The 25,648-nt window shown below is 31.5% G+C and overlaps 4 protein-coding genes across 6 annotated transcripts; 3 read left to right on the plus strand and 1 right to left on the minus strand.

The window, feature by feature from the left end:
* Positions 1-7,852: 7,852 nt before the first annotated feature.
* On the minus strand, positions 7,853-8,431 carry LOC105116211 (uncharacterized). The gene has a single exon (XM_011013442.1). It carries the CDS (start codon positions 8,429-8,431, stop codon positions 7,853-7,855), a length of 579 nt encoding a protein of 192 aa, XP_011011744.1.
* Positions 8,432-10,379: 1,948 nt separating this feature from the next.
* On the plus strand, positions 10,380-13,279 carry LOC105116207 (alpha/beta-Hydrolases superfamily protein). Its single transcript, XM_011013436.1, has 7 exons — positions 10,380-10,596; positions 10,680-10,781; positions 10,864-11,002; positions 11,429-11,599; positions 11,732-11,972; positions 12,614-12,705; positions 12,907-13,279. The coding sequence occupies exons 1-7, from the start codon at positions 10,494-10,496 to the stop codon at positions 13,178-13,180; spliced, it is 1,122 nt and encodes a 373-aa protein (XP_011011738.1). The 5' UTR covers positions 10,380-10,493; the 3' UTR covers positions 13,181-13,279.
* A 659-nt stretch (positions 13,280-13,938) lies between these two features.
* Positions 13,939-18,728, plus strand: LOC105116208 (uncharacterized). The gene is made up of 12 exons (XM_011013437.1): positions 13,939-14,908; positions 15,002-15,112; positions 15,164-16,090; positions 16,256-16,366; positions 16,717-16,897; positions 16,989-17,170; positions 17,394-17,530; positions 17,645-17,740; positions 17,930-17,999; positions 18,104-18,178; positions 18,335-18,380; positions 18,554-18,728. Exons 1-12 carry the CDS (start codon positions 14,585-14,587, stop codon positions 18,616-18,618), a joined length of 2,325 nt encoding a protein of 774 aa, XP_011011739.1. The 5' UTR covers positions 13,939-14,584; the 3' UTR covers positions 18,619-18,728.
* Positions 18,729-20,719: 1,991 nt separating this feature from the next.
* LOC105116209 (gamma carbonic anhydrase 1, mitochondrial-like) lies at positions 20,720-23,380 on the plus strand. Of its 3 annotated transcripts, none has more exons than XM_011013439.1 (6): positions 20,720-20,778; positions 20,906-21,055; positions 21,205-21,348; positions 21,701-21,826; positions 21,929-22,080; positions 22,750-23,380. In XM_011013439.1, the coding sequence occupies exons 2-6, from the start codon at positions 20,941-20,943 to the stop codon at positions 23,026-23,028; spliced, it is 816 nt and encodes a 271-aa protein (XP_011011741.1). In that variant the 5' UTR covers positions 20,720-20,778; positions 20,906-20,940; the 3' UTR covers positions 23,029-23,380. The 3 variants fall into 3 exon arrangements, with proteins under 3 accessions (XP_011011741.1, XP_011011742.1, XP_011011740.1); XM_011013440.1 differs by having other exon boundaries at positions 20,760-20,826; positions 20,929-21,055; XM_011013438.1 differs by lacking the exon at positions 20,720-20,778 and having other exon boundaries at positions 20,789-21,055.
* The last annotated feature ends 2,268 nt before the right edge of the window (positions 23,381-25,648 follow it).

Consider the following 25,648-nt stretch of genomic DNA (forward strand, 5'->3'; position numbering starts at 1 on the left):
TTGGCTAGGACAGTAAACTACTTTGTCCAAGGGTGACGCCACTTAGAAATAATTGTAGGAACAAGAGGAGGAATTTCCAGATTTCAACATATAACCTTGGAAGGGGTATGTCGAAAGGGTCATTAATAGAATCTTTAGTTTTATTTTTATGAATTCTTTGGTTAAAAAGTCTTGTTTTGATGAATTATTTACATGTGAATGAATTGCAAATAAATAATTATAGTTGTTGATTAGTAGTTGCTAGGCTACTCTATTTTATTTGTAGAAACTTAAAAAAGTGTTAGATAGAATGTAAACGAAGAGGTAAATTCATTGAAGAAATAATAAAAGTCATCTTAGTGTTATAACTAACAAGTCTCTCTCTATTTCTCTTTCTTTTTCTTTTTCCCATTCTTCCTTCTTCATTGTCACAAGTTATGCAATTAACATCTCTCCTAGAAAAGTAAAAATATATATCGTGATTCTAGGGATTTTTCATGAATACCACTAAGTATTACTCTAAAAGGCATGAGTTTTTTTATTATGCAAGACTCCACTATTCATCCTCTTATACATTATTGTGGATGAAGTATGCAAAATTTTATATTTTTCAACTTGATCCTCAAACTTTTTTTGGCGATTTATTCCTAATTAAAGACTAATTGATTTTGATAGTTTTACGAAAAGGTGAGATTGAAAGAAAAAGGACCAAAATGAAAAAGGCATCGAACGTGATTGACATGCCATAAGTTTCGCTAAAGATGCTTTTTGGTCATTAAACATTAAAAATCATGTAAATTATACAATTTTTGTATCTTAATATTTTTTTCAATTCAATTTTGGTATAAAATTTTATTTTTATTATTTTTTAGTCTCTGGTTAAGAGAGGAGAGAGAGACGTCACTGGATTCCGGTGGTAGAAATAGAAAAGTATCGTTGACATTGATTTAGGCCACAAAAACAGACGATATTTATGTCAAATGGTTCTATTTTATTTTTATTATATTACTTGTTTTTTCACCTTTAAAGTTCATGAAAAAACATATATGAGGTCTGGCTGATTTCTGGATTTAGTTTGGTTATGGTTTTTGGGGCGGTTTTTTGAGTTTTTGAGGTCATAGATAGGTTTATCATGGTTTCTATGATGCTTTATAAGTTTTTTAGGTCAAAATAGATTGAAAAATAGGTTTTTAGGTAAATGAAACTTAAGCCTTATACTTTGGCCACCACAATGGCTGGAATTTGGACAAATTAGATCATTCATCGTCTGATTTTTTTCAAAAAATTTAGGGCAGATGACATGTAAAGAAAAAATAAATTAAGGACCCAATCACGTCTTTTTCTATTTTATTTTATTTGATCAATTTAATTTGTATCTTTATTTTTATTATCATTTGCTAAAATAAAAAGATTATTTTAATAAATAAATCTAGCAAACATAACTGGGTAAATGTTCCATCTTTCGAGATTAAATATTTTAATTTACATCTATCTTTCAGTTTTTCAAGTTTTATTTTAGATATTGTTAATGACTTTTTATTCATTTATTTACACACATAGTTATTGATTTATTTGATTATATGTATGAATATATTTTTTTATTTAAATTTAATTTTTTTATAGTTTTTTTATTAAAAAAAATAATAATACCTAACCTGCAATATAACACAAATCATATAACTAGTGTGATCTATTTTTCATTGTATAAAAGATATATTTTACAAATTGCATGAAATTGGAGTATTCCTTTCAGCATGAGAGACAAATTGCCATTCATTGAAGCGAGAAAATGCTTTTGAAGTTGTAAAAAAAAAACACTACGATGTCATTTTGAAATGACTTTTATTTAATTTTAGAATTTATGTTTAAAATTATTATTTTTTAATTTTTTATATCATTTTAATATATTAATATAAACAATAAATTAAAAAACATATTATTTTAATATATTTTAAAAAAAAATTTAAAAAACAATCATTATAACAATATTTAACATTCTCTTAATTAAATACTTGATTTATATTGAAGGTATGTCGAACTAAAATTATAGGTACATTTCTTCAAAAAAAAAAAGATTTTATAAGTTATAAATGTTTGTGTAGTAAAATATATAGTTTTGAAATCAGGACCAGCCCGACAGGTCGACCCGGATAAACTCAGCTGAGACCTAATTTTTATTTTTTATATATATACATATATGTAAAATGATATCTTTTTCTTCTTTTATGATTAAAAAGCCTTAACGATGAAGCTATAGAGAAAACCTAATTAAAAAAAAATCATTTTAATCATGAAGAAAATGATGTTAATTGTTTTTTTTTATGACTCTCCTTCTTCTACTCTCTTTTCTTTATTTTTTTGTCTTTTTTTTAACTTGTAATTCTTGATTTGGTATCTATTCTTTTTTATTCTCACACTTCTATGTATGTTTTTCTTATCTTATCTTTTTTGCAACTTAATAAAACCTTTACCTCATTTTTCTTGATTTATTTCAATTATTTCTTCATAAGCTACATATTAGTTAACTATCTTATTTTTCTTCTTTGTATTCGTTTGATATGCTTGACAAAGAAGAGGATTTACTTGACTAATTTAATAGTGCAAACCTTATTATTCTACAATCCCGATAATTTTTTGTGTTTTTTTTATTTTTTATTCTTTATTTTTTATTTTAACAACTCCTATATGAAATTAGTTAATTGATAATTAGAGACAATTTCAATTTACCTTTGTCAATGACTATATTATGTAGGTTATTTCTAATTATTAGGCTTGCTTTTTCTTTTTTCTTTTCCTTGAAGGTGTTAGAATTGAGGTTGGATTGAATATTATCAAGAATTTAAAACATAAGATTTTTTTTTAAGACAAGAATCAAGGCACTAATATCCAATAAGTTAATATAAAAACACAATGCAAATAGCTTATATAGCAAAAATATACAAAGAATATAAAATCTTGAAAGTAGTGTTATGATTTGATAAATTATGTAAGTAAAGTGGATTTTCCACTATAGCTTGTCTGATATGCTTAGAAAATGCCTTAATAATAACAAATTGATGTCCCATTTATCAGGATTTCTTTATTTTTTTGTTATCATTGTAATGATTAATCTAAGAAAATAATTTTTTTTACTAGTAACACCTTATATCTAGTTGCTTATAATTGCTTGGTAGTCATTATTAATCTAATATATGGATTGCAAAGTGTTTTGTTGCTCAATCTGAATATATAATAAAAGTATATGATTTGACTTGAAATTATATTTCTTTTTATAAATTATGTCAGTGTTAAGTTGTGTGCAAAATAAGAAACCAAAATTGAAGTCTGAAAAACAACTCCAAAGAAGCGTTTTCCGTTTTCCATCCTATCTATAATTTTCAGTCATGTATTAGAATGTTGCATGAGGAATTTTTGTGTTTGTATTTCTTTTGTTTGTTTTTCATATTTATATTCTGCTAATTTTGTTAATTGAATAGATTTTTTTGTTTTCTATTTCTTCCCATAGTGTCTCTTGTTCTATAACTTTATTTTTCATATTATGAGCATTTTTTTCTCATTTAATATAGGTCCTTAAAATTTTTTACATAATAGTAGTACTTCAAGTAGTGATTCTTCAACGACCTAATTATCTCAATCTTCAATTTCCATGTCAAGTGGTAGTAGAGGAAGGACAAATTTGGTATGGGGTCATTATAAAGAAGCTCCTGAACTTAGTGTTAAATGTAAAAGAACTAAATTAGTATGTTATATTTATATTGTGTTAAAGTATTTACGAGTAGTGGCATTAATTGATTTAAATAATATTTAGTTGGAGCTAAAGGATAAGTTGAACAATGTCGCAAATGTCCTCTTGATGTTCAACATCAAATGCTTTATAATTTTAAAGAAAATGTTCAAAAAAAAAAAAAGAAATACAAGCAATTTCAATCTATTTAATGCACAACAAAGAAAGCATGAAAAGATGATGATGGTGATGATGATGAGGATGTCAATGCTAAAAAACATATGTTACCACCAAAGATTACAAAAAAAAAAAAAATTCAAAGCACCAATACTTTAAAACAATCGACTACAAGTTAAGAAAAATAGAACAAATATGCAACATTAAAGGTATATTTCATATAAAAAACAACTCCTCTTGCTCAAAAGTCTCTTTAGAATTGTTGGCAAAGAAAAAAGGCAATTAAACGGTGTAATCTTGCTTTAGTGAAGTGGATGATTGATGCATGTGTGCCATTTACCATTTAATATTGTTAACTCTGTATATTATTGTTGTGTTATAGATTCTATAACAATAATGGATCCTAGTTATAAAATACCAAATTACATGTTATTTATGGTTATTACTTGATAAAAAAGACCATGTTATTTTAAGACCAGTTGATGAAATGAAGATTTATATTGAGAATTATTAAAAGATTTGAAAGAAGGCTGGTTGCATATTAATAGATGATGAATGGAAAGATTAAAATAGAAGGACTTCAATTAACTTTTTAGTATATTATTTTGAAAAATAATTTTTAAAAATTATGAATGTGTCAGATATCTTAAAAATTATTAAATTATTGCATCAGTTATTTAAAAAAAATTGTTTTATATGTTTGGGTAGAAATGATAATGCTGAAAATATATTGCTGATGGCACAAATTAATTTGAAAATGTTGTTAGACAGAATAGCATTTCGAGTAAAAATAACATTATGGCTTCTATCATTTGAGTTTTCTTCTCTTCTTTTTTTTTATTCGATGTCTTGAGTTTCTGATCCATTTATCTTTTCGGTCTCAACAACTGGCACAGCAGAGCTGCGTTTCTTCAGCAAGGCAGCGGAGAATCTACGAACTCCTAATATCAACATGCTGAGATTTCCATCATCGGGCCTTCTGCAAACTGTCCCACAGAGACGCACTTCCTTTTTTCTCTTTCCAAACTGAGAAAATCATGCTTCGTAACCAGTTCAAGTACTACATTCTTGGTTATGTTCATAAACGTAAGCATCCCACCGGAGTTTTAACTTTGTTTTCATTGCATCGAGTGACTGCGATGGTTGTCTGAGAAGTAATGACGCCAAAATAAATTAAACAGAACATAGCACACACTGCAGCTATAATGCAACAACACAATGAGGCTACTGTGTTAATACAAATTCTACATTTTTTCCACATAGCCTTGGCTCATACTGAGCTCTTCTTACAACACCTAGATCATTCATGATCCATGTTAGCAACCTGGGAGTATCTGAGACAATTGAATCAGCTTTAAGGAGAGAGGACTTGGAAACCATTTAGATATGTTTCAAATCATTGCATTCTGCTTAAATCAATATGATATTACTAATGAAATTGAAAGGTATTATACACCAAGCCGAAGAATCAAGAAGAAAGGGAAGGCTCATAGAGTGGAACAACTACGGAGCGTGCAACTCAATTAAAGCAAAAAAAAAAAAAAGTATTTACGAGGTTTGAGTTTTAAAAATATTTTTGAAAATATTTTAATCTTTTTATTTATTTATTTATTTTAAATTAATATTTTTTATATATTTTTAAATCATTTTAATATGTTAATATTAAAAATAATTTTTCTTTATACAATTCATATTGAGCCCAAGTCACAACCTCCAGTAAAATTAATAAGAAACAACATTTTGCACTGAGGGTTTTGGTCTAGTGGTGAATGGAGCTTGTCTCCTTTCACTGCTTCTAAGTTCGAGTCTTTATGTGCACGTTTGTTATCTCCACGGTGCCTTACATGCTCACTGGGTTTGCAGGGTATTTAATAGGTCGTGAGATTAGTCGTGATGCGCGCAAGCTGGCTCACCCATGTAAATAAAAAAAATAAAAAACAACATTTTTCTTTATTTTATAGTGTAATGTAATATAAATTATTGATGGGCAATGACAATGCATGCATGCATGTTTCCTTCTTTTCGTTTTATTGTACAATGAGAGTGTAGTGAGTGCCAAACCAAGTGTGTAGTTTAATGTGTAGTTTAATACAGAAAGAGTGTTTAATCTGAGCTTTTAAGTGAAATATTGTATGAGGTTTGTTTTATTGTTTATGCCATGTAGTAAATTAATAAGTCATACATGGTATTATTTTTTTATATAAATATATTTGATTTATTAATAAAAAATTATTTATCTTTAATATTCATCAAATGTTTTATTAATTAATATAGAATAAAAATAAAGTTCTTAAAACAAAAATATTTTGCAAAAAAAAATTATTATAATTATAAGATTTTAATATAATTATAAAATTTTAATTATATTAAAGAATTTTTTTTAAATATTTATAATCTATACTTAATTAAGAATAAATATTAATTAAAATTACATTAAATATAGAGATAAAAATTGCAAGGTCATCATAGCTAGTGGAAATTACATTAGTGCAATATCTTTTAGTAGTTTAAACCATTTAGGTTTAAAATTTGTTTCTCACCCTAAACCTATACCTATAGTATATCTTGTTAACAACATCTCAATAGCAATTAAGAAAAAATATCTTTTTCCTATAAAATTTGTAAACTTCCGTAATAAAATTTAGTGTAATATGATTCTCATGCACATAAAATATGTAATTTTAGGTGAACCTTAATTATATAATTTAGATGTTATCATATTTAATCAATTAAATTCTTATTCATTCACTTTTCAAGCTAAATCGATAAACTTATTAGAGTTCCACTAAAGCCAACAACAATGAATAGAAAAAAGAAAAGATAAAAGAAAATAGACATCACATAATAAGTTCTAAGAAGTTTGAGAAGAAGGTTAATGAGAAGTTAATTGTGTTTGCTGTAATTGCCAAGAAAATTGTAGAAAACTCTTCAGATCAGCCATTTAAATAGATAAATACAGTGTTGAAAGAATTTCAAGATATATTTTTCTTTGAACTTCATAATACCTTATCTCTTATACGTAATATTCAACGCGTCATAAATTATCCCTGGTGCTACATTGTTGAATTTGCCTTGCTATAGAATGAATAAATCCCAATGGGCATGGTGAATGGCAAAAGCAAGCAAATGAGCTTTTACAAAAGGGTTTCAAGTCTTTGTGCAATACGTGTCCTTTCAACACCGAAAAAAGATAGTTTTTATAAGATGTGTGTGCATAGTAAAACTATGAATAGAATTACTATCAAGTAATGTTTCCCCATTCTCAAGTTAGATGATATATTGAATATATATAATAGGAGTTGAAATTTTTCACAAACTAATTTAAAAAGTGGGTATTATTAGATTAAAATCTGTCTTGGAGATAAATAAAAAATTGTATTTAAAACTAAAATAAATTATATAATTAAAGTGGTTAGTCATTTTTTTTTTACCATTCCACTACACCAAATATTTTTATAAGAATGATGACATAGATGCTTAGGTTTTTTATAGGAAAATTTTTATGATATATTTCAATGAGATTCTTATTTATAACAAGCCAAAAAAAATGATTAAAACTATTTACCCAACAATAGAAGCTAATGCTCATCTAATTTTAGGTGTTTGCTGACCCTTAATAATGATTCATTAAAACCATTTACTCAACAATGTTTGTAATCAAAGATTAAAACTTTTTGTCTTTGGGGGGGAAGATTGCAACTTGTTTAATCATTACAACAGTTTTTTCTAACAACATTTTCGGATTAATGTGATGCTTAATATAAAGCGATCCTTTACATAACACATTATCTTAGACTATCATAGTTAGTTTCTTTTGCAATAAGAATATTTAACATGGGACTTTAGCATTACTGTAGTATCAAGGATTTATTAAATACAACAATTCCAATTAATGCCAGATAAGTACATTAACAAAGCCTCACAAATTATCAAATGTAAATAATAAAAATAAAAATAAAAATAAAAATATTTTTAGTACACATCAGGATTACAACGTCCACCAAGAGAATTTCCCTGCAAAGCCTGATTCAAATGCACTGACAAAGCATAATTATTAACTTCAAGCATCCGAACCTTCTCCTGATAATGTTCGACCATCTCCTTGAACTGCTTCAATTCTTTCTCCTTCTCTTCCCCTTCCTTCAGCATCTCATGTTGTATCATCACAGCGCGCTTCAGCACTCCATTCTCCTGGCACAAAGCTTCAACCCTTTCCTTCAACGCATAATTCTCTGTTTCAAAACCCTTCGCCGCCTCTTCTGTCACCTGATCGCTAATTACTTTCTGCAGCATCTCAAGAACTCTCCCTGCTCGTGATTTTGCGTCGTCCACGCTTGATGCGCTCGTCATCTCTTTCACTAGCAGGTCCACCCATTGTTCACCACTAGCATGAACAGGATTTTCGGGAACTGGGTTTTCTTTTGGAGGTGGTTGTGGTGGCGGGATGCCAGGCGGAGAGGTGCAGCGGATACGTTTTAGAAGCGGGATGGAGGAGATTTCGTCTTCGAAGAAGTATGATCTTTTGGCACCACAGACTGCAGCAGTAGCCATTGATCGAAGGATTAAGGAATCGCAAATTAGTTTTGTGTAAGAGAGAGAAAGAGGGTTTTTGTGTTTGGCGGAGAGGGAAGGGAGCTTTGGTTTCGGGGGCAAGTCAGGGACTTATATAGAGAGGAGATTCCTTCAGGGAGAAGAAGATGTAACCGCCAATGTTTTTATTGTGTACATATAAATCTTTAATTGTGTAAATTCAATTATTTTTCCAATATGTCATTTCTTTTATTTATTTTTCCCATTCAAACTAATGCAATAATCACAGGACTTACATATTCAAAATATTCGTTTATATATTTTAAATGATATCTTTAATAAATTCTTGTATGTATAATTATACTTTTATATTTTTAATTTTTAGTTATATCTTAAATATATCTTTCTATTTTTAATAACTTTTTTTTTATTAATGTGAATATTTAAGTTAATTTGTGCACGTCTTAACTAGTTTTACACATCCTAAAATTAATAATTATATAATTTTTTAATAACTATTATATTAATAATCATATGACTCGAACTTAGAATTATAGTAAGAGTAAACTCTTTATTTTCAAACTTTTATCACTGGATTATTATCTGATATATAATTAAACTTTTTTAAATTTTTAATATACTTCAAGCATGATTTTTTAAACCAAAAGAATTTTCCTCTTAGTAACTCAAAAAAACGCAAGACAAATTATGACAAATACATAATTTGTTATTGTTTGTGTGTTTAATTAATCCATGACAAACAAATATATTTGAAATAAATATTAAATCTTAATATATTTTGTCTCATATTTTTAGGATATTATGTATAGTTTTTTTAATTAAAAATATTAACTAAAATTATGAGAAAATAGTATGATGCTCAAGTTATAATTACTATATATATAATGCACATCAAAGTCTACCAGAAATAAGAAAAATATATATCCTCCTGAAAAATTATTTTAAATTTTCATGTTTCTCTCTTCTTTGTGTTTATATGTCATATGTCTTAATTATTAGTTACTACAACCTGAGTTTCATTAAAAAAATCTTAAAAATTATAACACATCATTTAAAATAATTAATTTTTTAAGCAAATTTTACATCTTCTAGGTTTGATTTTTATATAAATACCTGACTAAAAATTAAGGACATAAATTATGCAATTATATATATGTAAGTACTTATTGAATACAACTTTTAAAATACACAAAAAACATAAATTATTTACCCAATTTAGAGTAAGGGGTAATTAGAGATATAAGAACATAATGAAAATTCACAACGTTAAATAAAGATAGACCAGTCTATGTCCCCCTTTTTATTTATTTTTTTATTATTGTATGGTTTTACAACAATTACAATTACAATTTAGTCTCTCTCATGAAACATTAAGATTTATTATATGAATGTAAATATTAAAAAAATATTTAAGAATATAATAACAGTTATTTTGAAAGTATTTTTTATTTTAAAATAAATTAAAATAAATATTTTATTTTATTTTTAAAAAATATTTTTTTAGCATTAACACATCAAAATGATTTAAAAAATATTTAATTAAAAAATTAATTTTTTTATAAACACAATTTAGAACTCAATTCCCTAAAAATCATGTCTCAGATCTAGTTAAAAATAAGTTAAATTATTTAAAATGATTTTTGAGCAAAGAAGTTGTTAATATTTTTTTTTTTAAAGTAGTATTGATAAGAATATTGTTCATTTCTTTTTCTTTTGAATTTTTGAGCAAAGAAGTTGTTAATATTTTTTAAAAAAAAGTAGTATTGATAAGAATATTGTTCATTTCTTTTTCTTTTGAATTAAATAAAGAAATATTTTCCTCCTTTTACTTTGGGAAAAAATCTAGCAAGTCCGAATTTTCGCGGCAAGGAGAAATAGTTAACTAGAAAACAAAATCTAAAGTCTCAAGAGGGTTATGGCTTGAAGACAGCCACAAGGACAAAAGACAGTAGCCACATAAATGATGAAACACAACCCCAGATATTTAAATGCTGGTTTTGGTCTTTCCAAAATGTGATTTGCTTCTTCAAATCCAGAGATTTTAAAGAATCAGCTTGTTTCAATGTCTTCTTCATCATATTCTTTGTCACCTTCATTAAGGTCAAGGCTATTCAATTCCTCTGCTACAAGGTTTCTTGTACCACCAGCAAGATTAAATCAGTACAGTAAGTTTATTTTGTTTTAAAATGTTCATTTCGTTTCTGGGTTTTTGTTGAATTCCTCTTTCTCTCTTTCTTTTGGCTTGAAGGAAGCAGATGTCAAATGAACAGGAGAAGTTTTGCTTTCAGAGGAATTCTGGCTTCTGGGGTTTCAGTCACGGGCTCTTCTTTAGCCACAGAGCCTACGCAAGGTCAGTTTTATTTATTTTTCCCATCCAGCTGTGCTTGCTTAAGTATAAAGTTTTTTTTTCTTCTTCTTTTCTCTGGGGATAGGGATGGAGAGATTGCCATTCAAGCCTGGGGGATATAATTTTTGGACATGGCGGGGTCACAAAATACATTATGTCGTACAAGGAGAAGGGCTTCCTATTGTTCTCATTCATGGTTTTGGTGCTTCTGCATTTCATTGGAGGTATTTATTCTTAGATTCTATCATATGTTTTAAGGAATGAGACCCATCTTTCCCCGATGCTCTTTTGGAGAACATGTAGTTAAGGAAACAAACCAAGTTTTGTGTATCTAGTCAAGAGACGCTAATGCTATTATTTAAATTATGTTTATCATGATCGATCATTTGCTGGAAACAAAACTCAATCAGACAATGGATTTTGTTTTAAAGCATGTGATCTCTTTTCTCTTTTTTTCCCCTGAATCGTATCTTTTTTGCATTATAGTTGTTGCTAATTGAAAATTAGAAGAACAATGCTGCTATTTATCAAATGGTTGTGAATTTTGTCCGGGCTGAGATGCAATGGATGTTTGTTTACATATTTGTTCCTTGGTTATAGTGAAAGTCTTGTTCTACCTGACAAAGTTATCATCTTTGCAATGTCCTCAGATACAACATACCTGAATTGGCCAAAAAGTACAAGGTTTATGCAGTAGACTTGCTGGGGTTTGGATGGAGTGATAAAGCACTTATTGAGTATGATGCCATGGTGTGGAGGGATCAAGTAGTGGATTTCTTGAAGGAGATAGTGAAAGAGCCAGCTGTTTTAGTAGGAAACAGGTATAGCAAATAAAATGCACTGTTTTTTATTATAGTCTATTTGAGTGTATGTGATTAAAACATGTATTGCGGAAGAAAAATGTTTATTTTCTCTATGTTTTTGGCTTTATATAACTCGTGGTGAATTTTCAGCCTTGGAGGCTTTACTGCCTTGGTTGCAGCAGTAGGCTTTCCTGATCAGGTTGTTGGGCTTGCACTACTGAATTCTGCTGGTCAGTTTGGGAATCCAAATGAAAAAATGGATGAGTCTGAGGAATCAATCTTGCAGAAATTTGTATTGAAGCCCCTGAAGGAAGTTTTCCAGCGTGTAGTTCTTGGATTTTTGTTTTGGCAAGCCAAGCAGCCAGCTCGCATTGAATCTGTTCTAAAGAGTGTAAGTTCCTTGCTCCTTGATTTGTTAACTAGGACTTCTCATTTAAGGGCATATGAGCAAAATAATGAGCGTTAAATTGTTTGTATCACCGAGCAGGAACACTGTTGTATATCCATGATCACTGCCTTGCTGCCTGAAAATGATTTTGAAATGTGCTTATATTAAATCATGGAATGGATAAATTTGCATCCTCATGAATTTTGATTACCATGTAGAACACCAACTAGTAGGATTGCTCGCCGTGTCATCGAGGCCAAATTCCCGGGGTTTGTAAACTTTGTTATAGCACTGCTAAGATTGTCTCCTGCCATCAACTTGAACTGAGATAGAGTTTTATTTTCTCTTTTGTGTTTCCTTTTAACAAGCATGGTGGATCTGGGTTTTATGATTTTTGAAGTGGTTGCTCCTTCTAGGGATGTCAACCAAGGTGCCCACCGTGCTTATTAGATCTTTATCCATCCCTGTCAGTTATACGATACACATGGATGGTTTTTGAAAAATTTGAGTCTCCAAACATGTCCATACTAACGTAGTATATGTCACTTTCGATTTCTCAAATCATCATATTCTCTAACGTGCATGCTATTCTTGCTAATTTTATGATTTCTTTAGCTAACGGAAACTTATATGTTGCTTTGCAGGTTTATATAAATACCTCTAATGTAGATGACTACCTTGTGGAATCAATTACCATGCCAGCAGCTGATCCAAACGCTGGAGAAGTTTATTATAGGTGCATATACGAGTCTAACGTCCTTTTATTAAAATATCCACTTTGGTTTCGAAATTATATTTTAAAAACATTTCCTTGCTGACTATTAGCAATTACATTTGCAAGACAAGTCCTTTAGATGCAGGAGCCAATGCTTGATTTTAACTTAAAATTGCTCTTTGACTATTTTCTCAACTACTATCAACGTTCTTCTTTCTTCAGATTGATGACTCGATTCATGCTGAATCAAAGCAAGTACACGTTAAACAGTGCATTGAGTGAACTTAGATGCCCACTGCTATTGCTCTGGGGTGACTTAGACCCATGGGTAGGTCCTGCAAAGGCCAATCGAATCAAAGAGTTCTACCCAAATACAACTCTTGTAAACTTAAAGGCTGGTCACTGCCCGCACGATGAAGTTCCAGAGCTTGTTAATAAATCCTTAATGGATTGGTTGTCATCTCTAAAACCTGAAGCCTCCCTGCAGACATTGTAAAAGCAACAAATTTTGCAGCCCCAGTTCTAACACCTGCTTCAAGCTAGTACTTGTAATGTAATTATACTTTCATTAATCAGAGTTCCTGATTAAAGCTGACTTTATGTGTGAAGTTCATAGGACTTGGTTTTTACTGGCTGGTTTGGATAACAAACAGAGTCAATACCATAACATGTTCGAGCAAGCTGTTACTTAAGCTACTCTTTAATTGTTTTCTCCTGCAAATAAATGGGTGGGATCCTATGGCCTAGAAAAAATCGTTGATAATTCAAATCATGCTTAAACATCATAAATATGTTGTGGCAAAAACCAGAAACATTGGATTCCCATTTATCACCAGCTACAACACAGTGTATGTTCTGATAACTCGAGGGACAAAACAAAATCACTCTTTGCTTTACCTAGTTTCTAGGGATAGGAGTGAAGATGAGACAGCAAAAAAAAAAAGCCATTTGGTTACTGCATCTGATTGTGAAGTGCATTGTACAGTTTCCCAATGCCAGAATTCTGACAGGTAGTTATGGATAAGGAGTATGATCCAAATTGATGTGACAATAAAGGGTTAAGTTTGTGCAGATAAAACCAAAGATAACTTTCATCACTTTCATCAATTAATCCAAGCAGAATTAACCTGATGGAGATACATCAGAAAATAGAGAATATGTTTCGACATATTATCAGTCTCATTCAGATTCTCCATTGTGACACAACCCTATATCCAAAAACGTCCAGGTTTGGAAACATTTCCTCATGTTTTCTTTAGTTTTGAATGGTGTTTTAAGTTGAAGTATTTCGAAGTACAAACTAGGTCAACTAGCAAAATGTTTTTGCATTCTTAAGGAAATCCTAAAAGAGCATGTGAAATAAGCGAAGGGTGGAGGTTGCAGAATTGAAATGGATTTGAATTTGTTTCCTATTCTAGACAAAGAAAATTCGGCTATTTCGGCAGCTCGAGTCCACGCTCCTTCCAGAGATCCATAATTCTTCTCGTCCAGCAGCCAGCCACAGACTGAAATAACAAAAGATAAAGAGCACAAAAGAGCAAAACATGCTGGTTGGCAAGCTTAGATTTCACAGGAAGCAAAGCAAAAGATCCCAGGGTGTAAATTGCTGGAAAAAACCTGAAACAGAACGCCACCAAGCATTGTCGTTACCGATATTTCAGCTTTGCAATCATCGTATTTTAAACTGAAGCATCTTTCTGCATTCCTTAGTTTCAGTCTCCTCCTTAGATTCCATACCTTTTTATTTACCTCAGCATCGAAATTCTTCTTGTTCTTAGGAATCTCACACTTCTCTTGATTCCTACACTTTACCAAGGCTATTTGGAAGAGAGACATTTTCTCCTCTTTTTTTTTTTCTAAATCTGAAAGCTCCTGAATTCTTACCCGAATACTGGGCTCAATGGAGAATGGTTCGACTCGATATAGAGCCCCTCATCCTCAACTTGTTAATGTCCTGAAGCAAAGGCGAAGCGGTTACGAGCCATCAGATACAGAAACTGATTGGCAAGACAGTCCAATGCGTGATCGAAATAACAAAAATGAAGCTTTTGGTTCTGGGAGTCCAATTCAGTTGGATTTACCAAGAAACATCAGCCCCTTGAAGAACAGCAGGAGACATTCTTCAAGATATGTTGATTATTCTACAAAGGACTCTGCTTCCAGTCCGCCTCGAAGGAGGCACAGTAGCAAGTCACCCTACAAGACACAAAGAGACGATGATGGCGCTGAACCTATGCCAAATCAGAGAAATGCCAATCCCATGTTGAGAACTGAGTCCGGAAGACAAGTTTCTCCTTTTAAGGAACAGAGAGATGAGGGTGGTGCTGTTTCACCAGAATCCAGCCAGAGAAATGTTAGTCCCTTGACAAAACCAGACCAGAGAAGACAAGCTTCTCCGTACAAGGTAAAAAGAGAGGATCGTGGTGCTGTTTCACCCAAATTCAGTAAGAGCAATGTTAGTCCCATGTCAAAACCGGAGCAGGGAAGACAAATTTCTCCTTATAAAGCCCGGAGGAAAAATCAAAGAACGCCTACTAGAGAAGAAAGGAGCGCTCACCTGCAATTTGACGAAGACAGTAGATTAAGTGAGAGACTAAACGCTAGTCGTAGAATGACAACTGCACCAAGACAAAGGACCTGGGGCAAGGAACAGGAAAACAGCTATGGTCATAAAGAGCAAAAGGGGGGAAGAAGCCCATCGCCTTTGTCAAGGAGTATGATCCGTAGACAAAGGGAAAGGGAAGTTTCTCATACAAAAGCACCTTCTGTTGGTGAACTGAATGAGATAGTTGCTAACATCAAGCTTTCTAAAGGTTCTGTGCTTAATGCTCCGAATTTTGAAAGCACGGAATCTATTCCACCTGGTGATATCTTCTTTTCTGTCGACCAGACAGCCTTGGCGATGCAGAAGAATGCCATAGTAAAGGACAACAAAGTAACGAGTTTGTACCCAAGACCCACAATGTTTCCCCACATGGATTCTGCTCTTCTTCAGCGTAACAAAGCAAATGCTAATATCAATCATAACCCACGGAGAACTTCGACAACAACTTCTGGTTCACGAATGACTATGACTTCCGCCTCTTCAGCAAGTAGGCGGAGTAGTAGCAAGCTTACCAGTGACGATAGTAAGATGAGTGATGCAAGAGGTAGAACAAGTGGAAGCTTGAAAAATTTCACAGCAAATAGAAAGAAGAAGCAATCAGAAGCTTGGTTTTCATGTGTGAGGAAGGGGCCGTGCAAGACCTCAAAATCACCTGAAAAAAAACGTTTTGATGAAACATCGTTCATTGAGAAGGCGTTTGTGGTTGAGAGCTTGAGACGGTTTTGGGCCGATAAGCATCAACCTGATTCATTTAATGGATTTACATGCCACAAACATGAAGCTCAAATTCTCAGTCAACTAGTAAGCTATTTCAAGATTGAGTGACAATTTTTTCCTCTTATCTGCTCAACTCTAGATAAATACTTAGGCTTCTGCAAACTGCTTTATCAACTATTTCATGTCCTTCAATGTTCCTAGTCTATTCTGCCAGCAGGCCTTATTAACACACTCCATGTATAACCATAGGTATCACATGACAGAATTCCTCACATTTTGTTGAAAGGACCACCCGGTTCTGGTAAAAAAGCGCTAGCACTGGCTCTAATTGGCGAAATATTTGGTGATGCATGTTGGAATGTATGTCCTTGGTTATCAGATGCAATAACATTAATGATCTTTCTCTCTTGAGCAGTACTTTTGGATGCTTAAGATAACTTAATTCACTTTTTTCTTGCAGAAAACACATGATTTAAGATATTTCCAGGTTCAGGTATACGAGTATTCTTACAGATTTGTCATCTCATCTTCCTGAAGTCTTCGAGATATCAGCAGAACTGAGATTTTTTAAAAGCTCCATATCTCTTTATTATTATTTAAATTTAAAAAAAAACGTTGGCGAATATTGAAGATTCATCGGTTATATTTAACTTCTTTTCAACTTTTGGAGAACTTTGGGATCCAATGTTTTACACTTTCTTGTGAAACAGGAACAAAGGGCAACAGCACAAGTAGCAATTTCAATGGCATCCAGTGCTCACCATGTAGAGATCAATGTAAATTCGGAACAAAATGCTAAATATGCATTAATGGGTTTAGTGAAGGAAATAAGCAATACTTATGCTATTAACCCTGAAGTTAGAGAGGCCAATTTTAAGCCAGACTATAAAGGTGAACTCTTTAAACATGAGCATGATTGCCTTCCTGATGAACCGTTCCACTCATTCACTTGAATCTAACACTTAAATGTTCTTTATTTCAGTATTAATTCTTTATGAGGTTGACAAAGCACCAGAGAACATACAGCATTTGATAAAATGGATCATGGACTGTTACACAGATTCTTGTAAGCTCATACTCTGCTGTGAAGATGATTCAGACATCCTAGAAACCGTAAAAAATAGCTGCAAAGTCTTACAAGTCGATGCTCCTGTAACCCACGAGGTAAGAATGTTCCTATTAGAATCAGTGTATTCACTGCTTGGACGAAATAATGGTATATAAATACAGTGCAAAGTTTAAAACTAAGATTTTTAAGCCCCCATAGTCATGGCCTTGATCAATACTTGAAATGTGACCTTGGTCCTATTGAATTAGTCTTGCTCAAATTAGACCTTAATGAAAAATTTATCTTAACTCTCATTTATTGATTCAACTTCTTTCCCAGATCATGGAAGTTCTCATCCAAATTGCAAGGAAAGAAGAGTTTGATCTACCAATGAACTTTGCTTCTAAGATCGCTGCCAAATCGAAGCAGAACCTGAGAAAAGCAATCATGGCTCTTGAAGCCTGCAAAGCACACAAGTAAGGATTTGAACAAATGGACATACTCAACCTCCAATAAATATGGATCAAAAGATGGCAGTGATAATTAGTAACTACCAATAAACAATTTTTTATGGCTATCTTCTTCTGCAGCTATCCTTTTTCTGATGATCAGCCAATTCCATTTGGATGGGAAGAGGTTTTGGTTGAACTTGCAACAGAAATCCTGAACGATCCCTCACCTAATAAGTACGTCTTCTTTTCTTTTGTTCTATTTTCCTTTCTTATTTGAAAATGGTGAGGACAATCACTGTAGGTGTATGGAAGAATTGTTTTGGATGAAAATCTAACTGGGTAGCAATCAGATATTACCATACTCGGTTTTTCCTGATAAAATTAAACACTAATGATCACGTCTTTCATTTACGGATTTCACAGGATATTTTCTGTACGGGGAAAGTTTCAAAAGCTTCTCGTGGATTTTGTTCACCCCAAACTCATTCTCCTGGTGATGCATTTGATATCTCTCAGCTTTCATTTCATGATTACTACCAATAGTTTTCTTTTACAACAAGTAAACGATTCCGATAGAGCTGCATTTCCAACTGACAGAAATTGGTAGAGCTATTCTTGAAGGGAGTGGAGGCTAATTCAAAACGGGAGCTTTATTATTGGCATGCTTATTATGTAAGTTCTCTTTTACCCCTTTTCTTCTCCTTTATCCTTTAGTTTCCAGCCAAGTGGAGTGGTGTCGTCAGGCTTGCTTTGGTGCACCAAGACGAAGTCCAACTTTGTAGTACGGTCTTGTCAACAAACTGAACAAAAAGCAGCTATTGTTTATAGGATAAGAGGCTCCCTACAGGAACAACTGCTCTGCTCAAATTGGAAGGTAAAATGGACAAACCAATCTAACAGAACAATCATTGCTAGGTATACACGCAAAAAGATTATGCTATTCATCGAAGTAGATGCTTAGCATCGTTTACACCTCCATATCCAAATGAAAATATATGCTCTAAGCACTTAGATAGTTCATAGCCTGATCTTGCACTTGTTCTGCAGAATTTGTGGCCAAATTCATTAGCATGTACAGGAAGAGCTCTGGCAATAGTAAGTACGTGCAGTGAAACTGGTTTTTGAAAGTCCTTAGCCACATACTCGAGTGCCATATTAAGGTGCCGCTGTTATGGATGCTAATTCTACTTGAAGTTCAGATCTTCTGCCCCCGATGGATTAGCCCGTCCAAATACATTGCTTTATTTTGCTTGATTATAAAATGAAAGAACACCAATTTCTGTACACAATGTCTGTTGTGTGTATTGGTTTGATAAAAGATGATCCAGAAGAACTGCTTGATAATCATGCAGCAATCATCCCTGGACAATGGTTGTACAAGTGCCTCAAAAAGGTAAGGGTATAAGAAAAAATAAGCATTTACGATGCCAAGGATTGCCATTTTATGAAGCTTTTACCTGAGAATCCCTGCCAGAAATGGGCACTTTGTCTCCATAAAAAAGGTCCAAGAAATTCAGCAGCACATTAAGGAGTGCTGTCTGTTAACAAATGAAATCTCTCGAAGTTAAAAGAGTCATTTGAATCAGTCCGTATCTTTCATATTCATGGTGGTTTGCCAGCTTTTAGTGGCTATATCTTTACAAGAAAGCACTCTCCCATACAAGCCAATACTGCTCTTGTTACAGGTTTATTTTCAAAAATATGGTTAATGCGCATTTTGATTCCAAATAAAAATTGGTATCCATTCACTCACCTTTAGGATTGAGATTTTGCTAAAAATTATACTCAATAAGAATATTTTAATATAAAACATTAACTTTAAAAAAAAATTAAACATAAATAAAAAATTGATCCCAATAAATTCTTGATTATCATAAGATATGGGCATTTTAGTTTTAAAAATAGAGGGTCTAATCCTTTGAATATTTATATTGTTTTTGCTTAATACTTTAACAAACAAGTTTATTATATTTACGTTGATTTTAGTTTAGTATTTTATGTTTTAAATATAATACTTTGTTTTGTATGTGTTTGTATACATATTACGATCTTGTTTGATTACATTATAATTTTGAATATTTTACTATATTCTCTAAATTGAATGTTTCAAAACATTAGAGATAAATTAATAAACCACCAATAGTTTTTGGAGAGAGATGGATATTGGTTTTGTATAGTCTTGTATCCTATTTGAAAACTTGATTCAACTCAAGTTTTTAAAATTTTAAAAAAAAATTATATGTTTTAAATTATTTTAATGTGTTAATCTCAAAACTAATTTTAAAAAACTAAAAAAATATTATTTTAATATATTCGAACATAAAAAATACTTTAAAAAACAACCATAATCATAATCACAAACAAGTTCAAATTCATATCTATCTTATGAAGTATTTATTTGTTTTAAGTACAGTTATAAAAATTATCTAAGAAATCATTCAAAACAATGCTTGAGTTAAAAAAAATTATTTTGATTGTAATCTATAAAATATCATGCAACTAGCATAATTAGAGGTGATATTTTGATATATTTCTAAATAAAAAAAACACTTTATAAAGCAATAGTTATCGTACTTTCAATTATTTTTTTAATATGTTTTTATTTAATTTTTATTTTTGAGTTATAAAAATTATCTAAGAAATCATTCAGAACAATACTTGAGTTAAAAAAAATTATTTTAATATATTTCTGAATAAAAAAACACTTTATAAAGTAATTGCTATTATATTTTCAAATGTATTTTTAATATATTTTTATTTAATTTTTACTTTCAAAATCTATATTTGTTTTATTTGGTAGTAATTAGTAACAATATCCAATTTTAAAATAGCAAACCTTATTATCATTGCAATAGCTAGCTTTGATTATTACAACAATTTAATTGTTTAGAGTTCGAATAAAATAATTTATTGATAACACAATGTTCTAACTAGCTTTGCAAGTAAAGATTTGTGCTTGCATTTTATATCTAAGTCTCTCTCATTTTTATTTTTATTTTTATTTTTAAAAAACAAAAATCATTAGTCTAAAGTATATTAAACAAATAAGAAGCTGTGTTCACATTGTAAGAGATAGGATAAAAATAAACATAAAATAAAATATCGGCGTATTAAACAAAAACGATGTCGTGTGCACTCTAAAAGCCTTAACTACCCAGCAAAATGCAACACGTGGCAAGACCACGGAAAGTAAAAAAAAAAAAGTGATTGGGAGACAAGATGGCACTCGTGTAGTGCACACGCAGGGAGTCTTTTGCACAGCGTTTTGAAAGGTAATCGGTATCTACTACTCCGCCTCCTCGCATTTCTCGGTCTCTACAGTTGTTCTCATTTCTTTCTCCACTTCTTCTTCTTCCAATGCTATAATAATAATAATAATAATATTTCTTTCAATTGAAGAAAATAAACCAAAATCTGATTAGGCAGAATATTAGATGGGGACATTAGGGAGAGCAATCTACAGCGTAGGATTCTGGATCCGTGAAACCGGTCAAGCACTTGATCGCCTCGGTTGCCGGCTTCAAGGCAACTACTACTTCAAAGAACAGCGTGAGTATGATTCAGTTTGTTACATTTATACTATTAGTCTATATTAGAGCGATTTATTTGTTTGTTTATTTATTCATTTATTTATTTTTACATATAGTAGATTCAGAAATGGGTTTATGGTTTGTAATCTCTATTCTTTGATTATATAGTATCTAGGCATCGGACGCTCATGAATGTATTTGATAAAGCTCCTGTTGTTGAAAAGGATGCGTTTGTAGCCCCTAGTGCATCTATAACTGGCAATGTTCATGTGGGAAGAGGTTCTTCCATTTGGTACGGCTGTGTTTTGAGAGGTAAGATGGACAACTTATTTTTTGCCTAACATTTTTTATCCATCACAATAGAAATTCCCCCCTTTTCCGTCCTTATTTCACTTCTCATTGATATTTGATTATATTGTTTTTAGATATAATGACGCCAAGTTAGAAGTGATAGCTTCGTTCCGTAGGGTATTTTAACCACATGAATTTAGTGAAAGTTAAAGCTTGATATGGGGGCTTAACTCAACAAGATGCTCTAGTTTAAATGATTGCATATTTAGGTCTTGAGATATAGATGAATAACCTCATGTTCACGGAAGAGCGTGGTCTGCTTGTGTGTATCATATATTGCTGATTCTTGTCCATTGTGGCTCCATCCGTGCAGGTGATGTTAACAGCGTCAGTGTTGGGTCTGGAACCAATATACAAGATAATTCTCTTGTTCATGTTGCAAAGTCTAACTTAAGTGGAAAGGTTTTACCAACCATTATTGGGGATAATGTTTCTGTTGGTAAGTCATGCTCGGTCGCATTCTGAATGTAAATATCATAGTCCTGCTAAGGGCGTCTCTATCAAGGATCTTGGTTTATGATTACAAACTTCAAATGGACAGGTCATAGTGCTGTTTTACATGGATGCACTGTTGAGGACGCATCATTTGTTGGTCCGGGTGCAACCCTGCTAGATGGGGTATGTGTTGAGAAACATGCCATGGTTGCTGCTGGAGCTCTTGTGAGGCAGAATACTAGGATTCCCTCTGGAGAGGTGTGTGAAATTCTCGTTGATTTTCTTGATTTTTTCCCCTAAAGCCTGCAAACTCTTATCCAATCAAATTTCAATTCCTGTTTCTATGGGATTTATGCTTGACATAAAGTATGGCTAAGCAATACAAAATGTGAGTTCCTTGTCATTTGATGTTTAATTTTATTGTCTGCATGGTGAATTGTTACTTTGAAACCTTCGGGTTGACAATGGCAATCATTATTTTGGTTTTATTGATTATGAAGTTTTCTAATTTCTTGGCATAAATGGTATCTAGTGGGAGATAGAAACAACTAGCTTGTTTTTCTACTAAGATAAATTTCTAATCTTTTGGTTACTCTGGTGAGTAATCAGCTTTGTTTTATCCGTATTTCTTGTGCGTATCTCGTGGGTCACATATGCAAATGCTTCTCAGTTGAATGTTTCAAAATACTTAAATATTTTGAAGAACATTCCATGCAGCTGCTTTGGCTTGGACTTCTGTATTTTACTTTAATTGTGATATTATGTTGATGTGGCCATTGTACACATATTGTTTAGTCATGTGGAACGGTTGCCTGTGGATTAGAGCCAAAAATACCTCATTATATGCGATTCTTATTGTACTCTTTTTTTCATTAGATCGCTTAGATGAGATGTTGATTACTGGTCAAGTGATCTCTTTGCTTTCAGGTGTGGGGAGGCAATCCAGCTAAGTTCCTGAGGAAGCTCACAGAAGAAGAGATGGCCTTCATCTCCCAATCAGCATTAAATTATGCCAATTTGGCACAAGTTCACGCAGCAGAAAATGCCAAGGGCTTTGATGAAATTGAGTTTGAGAAGGTGCTCTGCAAGAAATTCGCTCGCCGTGATGAAGAATACGATTCAATGCTGGGAGCTGTTCGGGAAACACCTCCAGAGCTTATTCTTCCCAATAATATGATGCCAGACAAAATTCCAAAAGCTGCTTGAAGTTTAGTTATTCCATTGAAGGTTTGTCCTCCTGAGATTCATTTCAACGGATAGTTTGTTATGTGGGGGTTTAAAGAGAAGGCTGCTTTTCATTCCAATAATTTCGGGGTTGAAGTACTGAGGTCAAATTATACTCTGCATATTTCAGGCGTTTGGCCATGCTCGTCCTCTTTGTTTTTGAGTCTTGAGTTTCTTATCCTTGAGAGAGAGAGAGAAAAAGATCAACAGAACACCTTCCGGACATTATCAAGAAGGCCCTCATGTATTTGTACTTCCAGACCGTAATTGCTTTGCATATGTTAACAAGAAATAAAGAATGTGGAATCAGGTGCTTTTGGTCCTGCTTTTCGATTCTATGGTAGTTCTCTTCACCTCCTTTTGGATAGAGTTGCTGTGAAATTAACAAAAAGGGAATCACCCTCAACAGCAAATTAAACTTGCTGCTTCCAGGAGGGGCTTATTGTTAATGGCAGAATGAATTTGACATCATCTGTGTTCATAATGAGCCATTCATGATGGCAAACCAGTCAACAGCTAGGGAAATGATGATTGGTTGCTTGCATGATTACAAATAAGGCAATATGTTAAGAAAATGCCTCGGACTAAAATAAATAAATTACTGCTATCATTACCTCCTGTTTGAGGGTATTTTTACCTGCTGGCTCACCCTCAGGGTTCAGTTCAGTAACGTCGTTGGGCTTGGTGTCTTCGATCTTGGAATCTGACTTCTACTTAAGCCCCGCCTGTTTGTTTGGTTTTTAAATGGTAGATGTTTGTTTAAAAATATATTAAAATAATATTTTTTTATTTTTAAAGATTTATTTTTAATGTTAATACATCAAAATAATAAAAAAAAAATCATTTTCAAAACATTAAAAACAAACAGGTTATAATATGTCACTCGTGGTGTGATTATAGGTGTGAAGAAAAAGAATATATCTATTTGGATTCGGCCATTCCATATAAGCCTTGGAAAAAAGTCTCAAGGAACCTCTCAGCTTTAATTATCAGTCCTCCATGTAAATTCATTTACGAAACATCCGACCTGAACCTGCTCTCCCACTCGCCAAATTGTACTTATACATCCTCTTTATTCATTTTCCTTGGCCATGGGTACCCCGATTCTTCACCAACAAAACTGTACTCGTATAATCTCTCTCGTGTGTCTTTATAATTAAATCCCATACCAATCACACCTAACTGGGAGATGCATGGGATAACTCCGAGTTAATTAACTTGGATTTATTTTAAAATAATAATATTTTTTATTTTATATAAAAAAAATTAAAATAATATTATTTAAACAATTATTTTAAAAAACTTTTTAAATATAATCAATTAGATTCACTTGATTTTGATCTGGTAAACCAAATCATATATTACTCTGTCAAATCTGACCAAGTAAACATATATGTCACACTTATAAAAATAAAAACTCAACTTGGGATGTACTTAAATCAATTTATCTGAATTAATATCAAATTTAATAACTATTGTGATTAAATTATCCTCAATATCCAAGAGTGTAACGTGTTGTGCCCCCCACCACTAAGCATGTTGACAAAGAATGAAATAAATGATTAATTGTACATTGCACGTAGGAATAAGCACTACATCATATCATATCATAGTTAAATAGAAGCAATTTCAATTAAAATCAACTAAACATTCAATTAAAATATTAAAGTGATATATGGATTGCTGAATAGAATGCATCCCGCTCCACTTAAGTCCATGCAGGTGGGTGTCTGTCATCTACATAATAAAATATTATCAAAAAACTAAAAAAATCATAAATGAAGAACATATAAAGATATCTAATAAAAAACTTAAATCCTACAAATCGAAAAAGAGAAACAAATGTATTAATTTTAAAAAACAAACCATGTTAAATAGATGAAAACATCATCAAGAACACACAAAAACATAAAATAACTAGTTTAAATTCAATAAACTAAAAAAAAAATTATATTAATTGTCAAAAAAAAATGTATGTTTTTTTTTAAATGCATGTGGAGTAAATAATGAGTAAGGATACAATGTACATGATCATCATAATCAAATTATGTATAAAAAAATAATGAAAGCATCATAAAAAACCACTAGAGAACATAAAATAATAAATTTAAATTTAAGAAATAGAAAAAAAATATATTAAATGCAAAAAAAAAAGTGTTATACGATCAATACAGTAAAATATTACTAAGATTTTAATAAATATTTTTATATTATTTTCGGTTAAATATTATATCATGTTAGAAAGGATTATTTTTTTATTTGAAAAAAATCATAATTTTCTAAATTAATGGAAAAAAAAAACCTTGAAACATTTATGCAACAATGACTAGTCTAGAGAAAAACAATTTTCCTAGGCATTTTGGTGTCGGTATTTGGCTCTGTGTTTTAAAAATTCTTCTAAAAAAAATTAAAAAAAATTTATTTTATATTTTATTTTAAATTAATATTTTTTTATTATTTTAATATGTTGATGTCAAAAATAATTTTTAAAAAATAAAAAATACATATTTTTAATGTGTTTTGGAATAAAAAGCAATGACAATCACATTCCTAAACACCTAGAATATTCCGGTTAATATGGATTCATGGCTTCTTTTTTTAT

This window comes from Populus euphratica, unplaced genomic scaffold (assembly GCF_000495115.2).
Source record: "Populus euphratica unplaced genomic scaffold, PopEup_1.0 scaffold1508.1, whole genome shotgun sequence".
Taxonomy (NCBI): Eukaryota; Viridiplantae; Streptophyta; class Magnoliopsida; order Malpighiales; family Salicaceae; genus Populus; species Populus euphratica.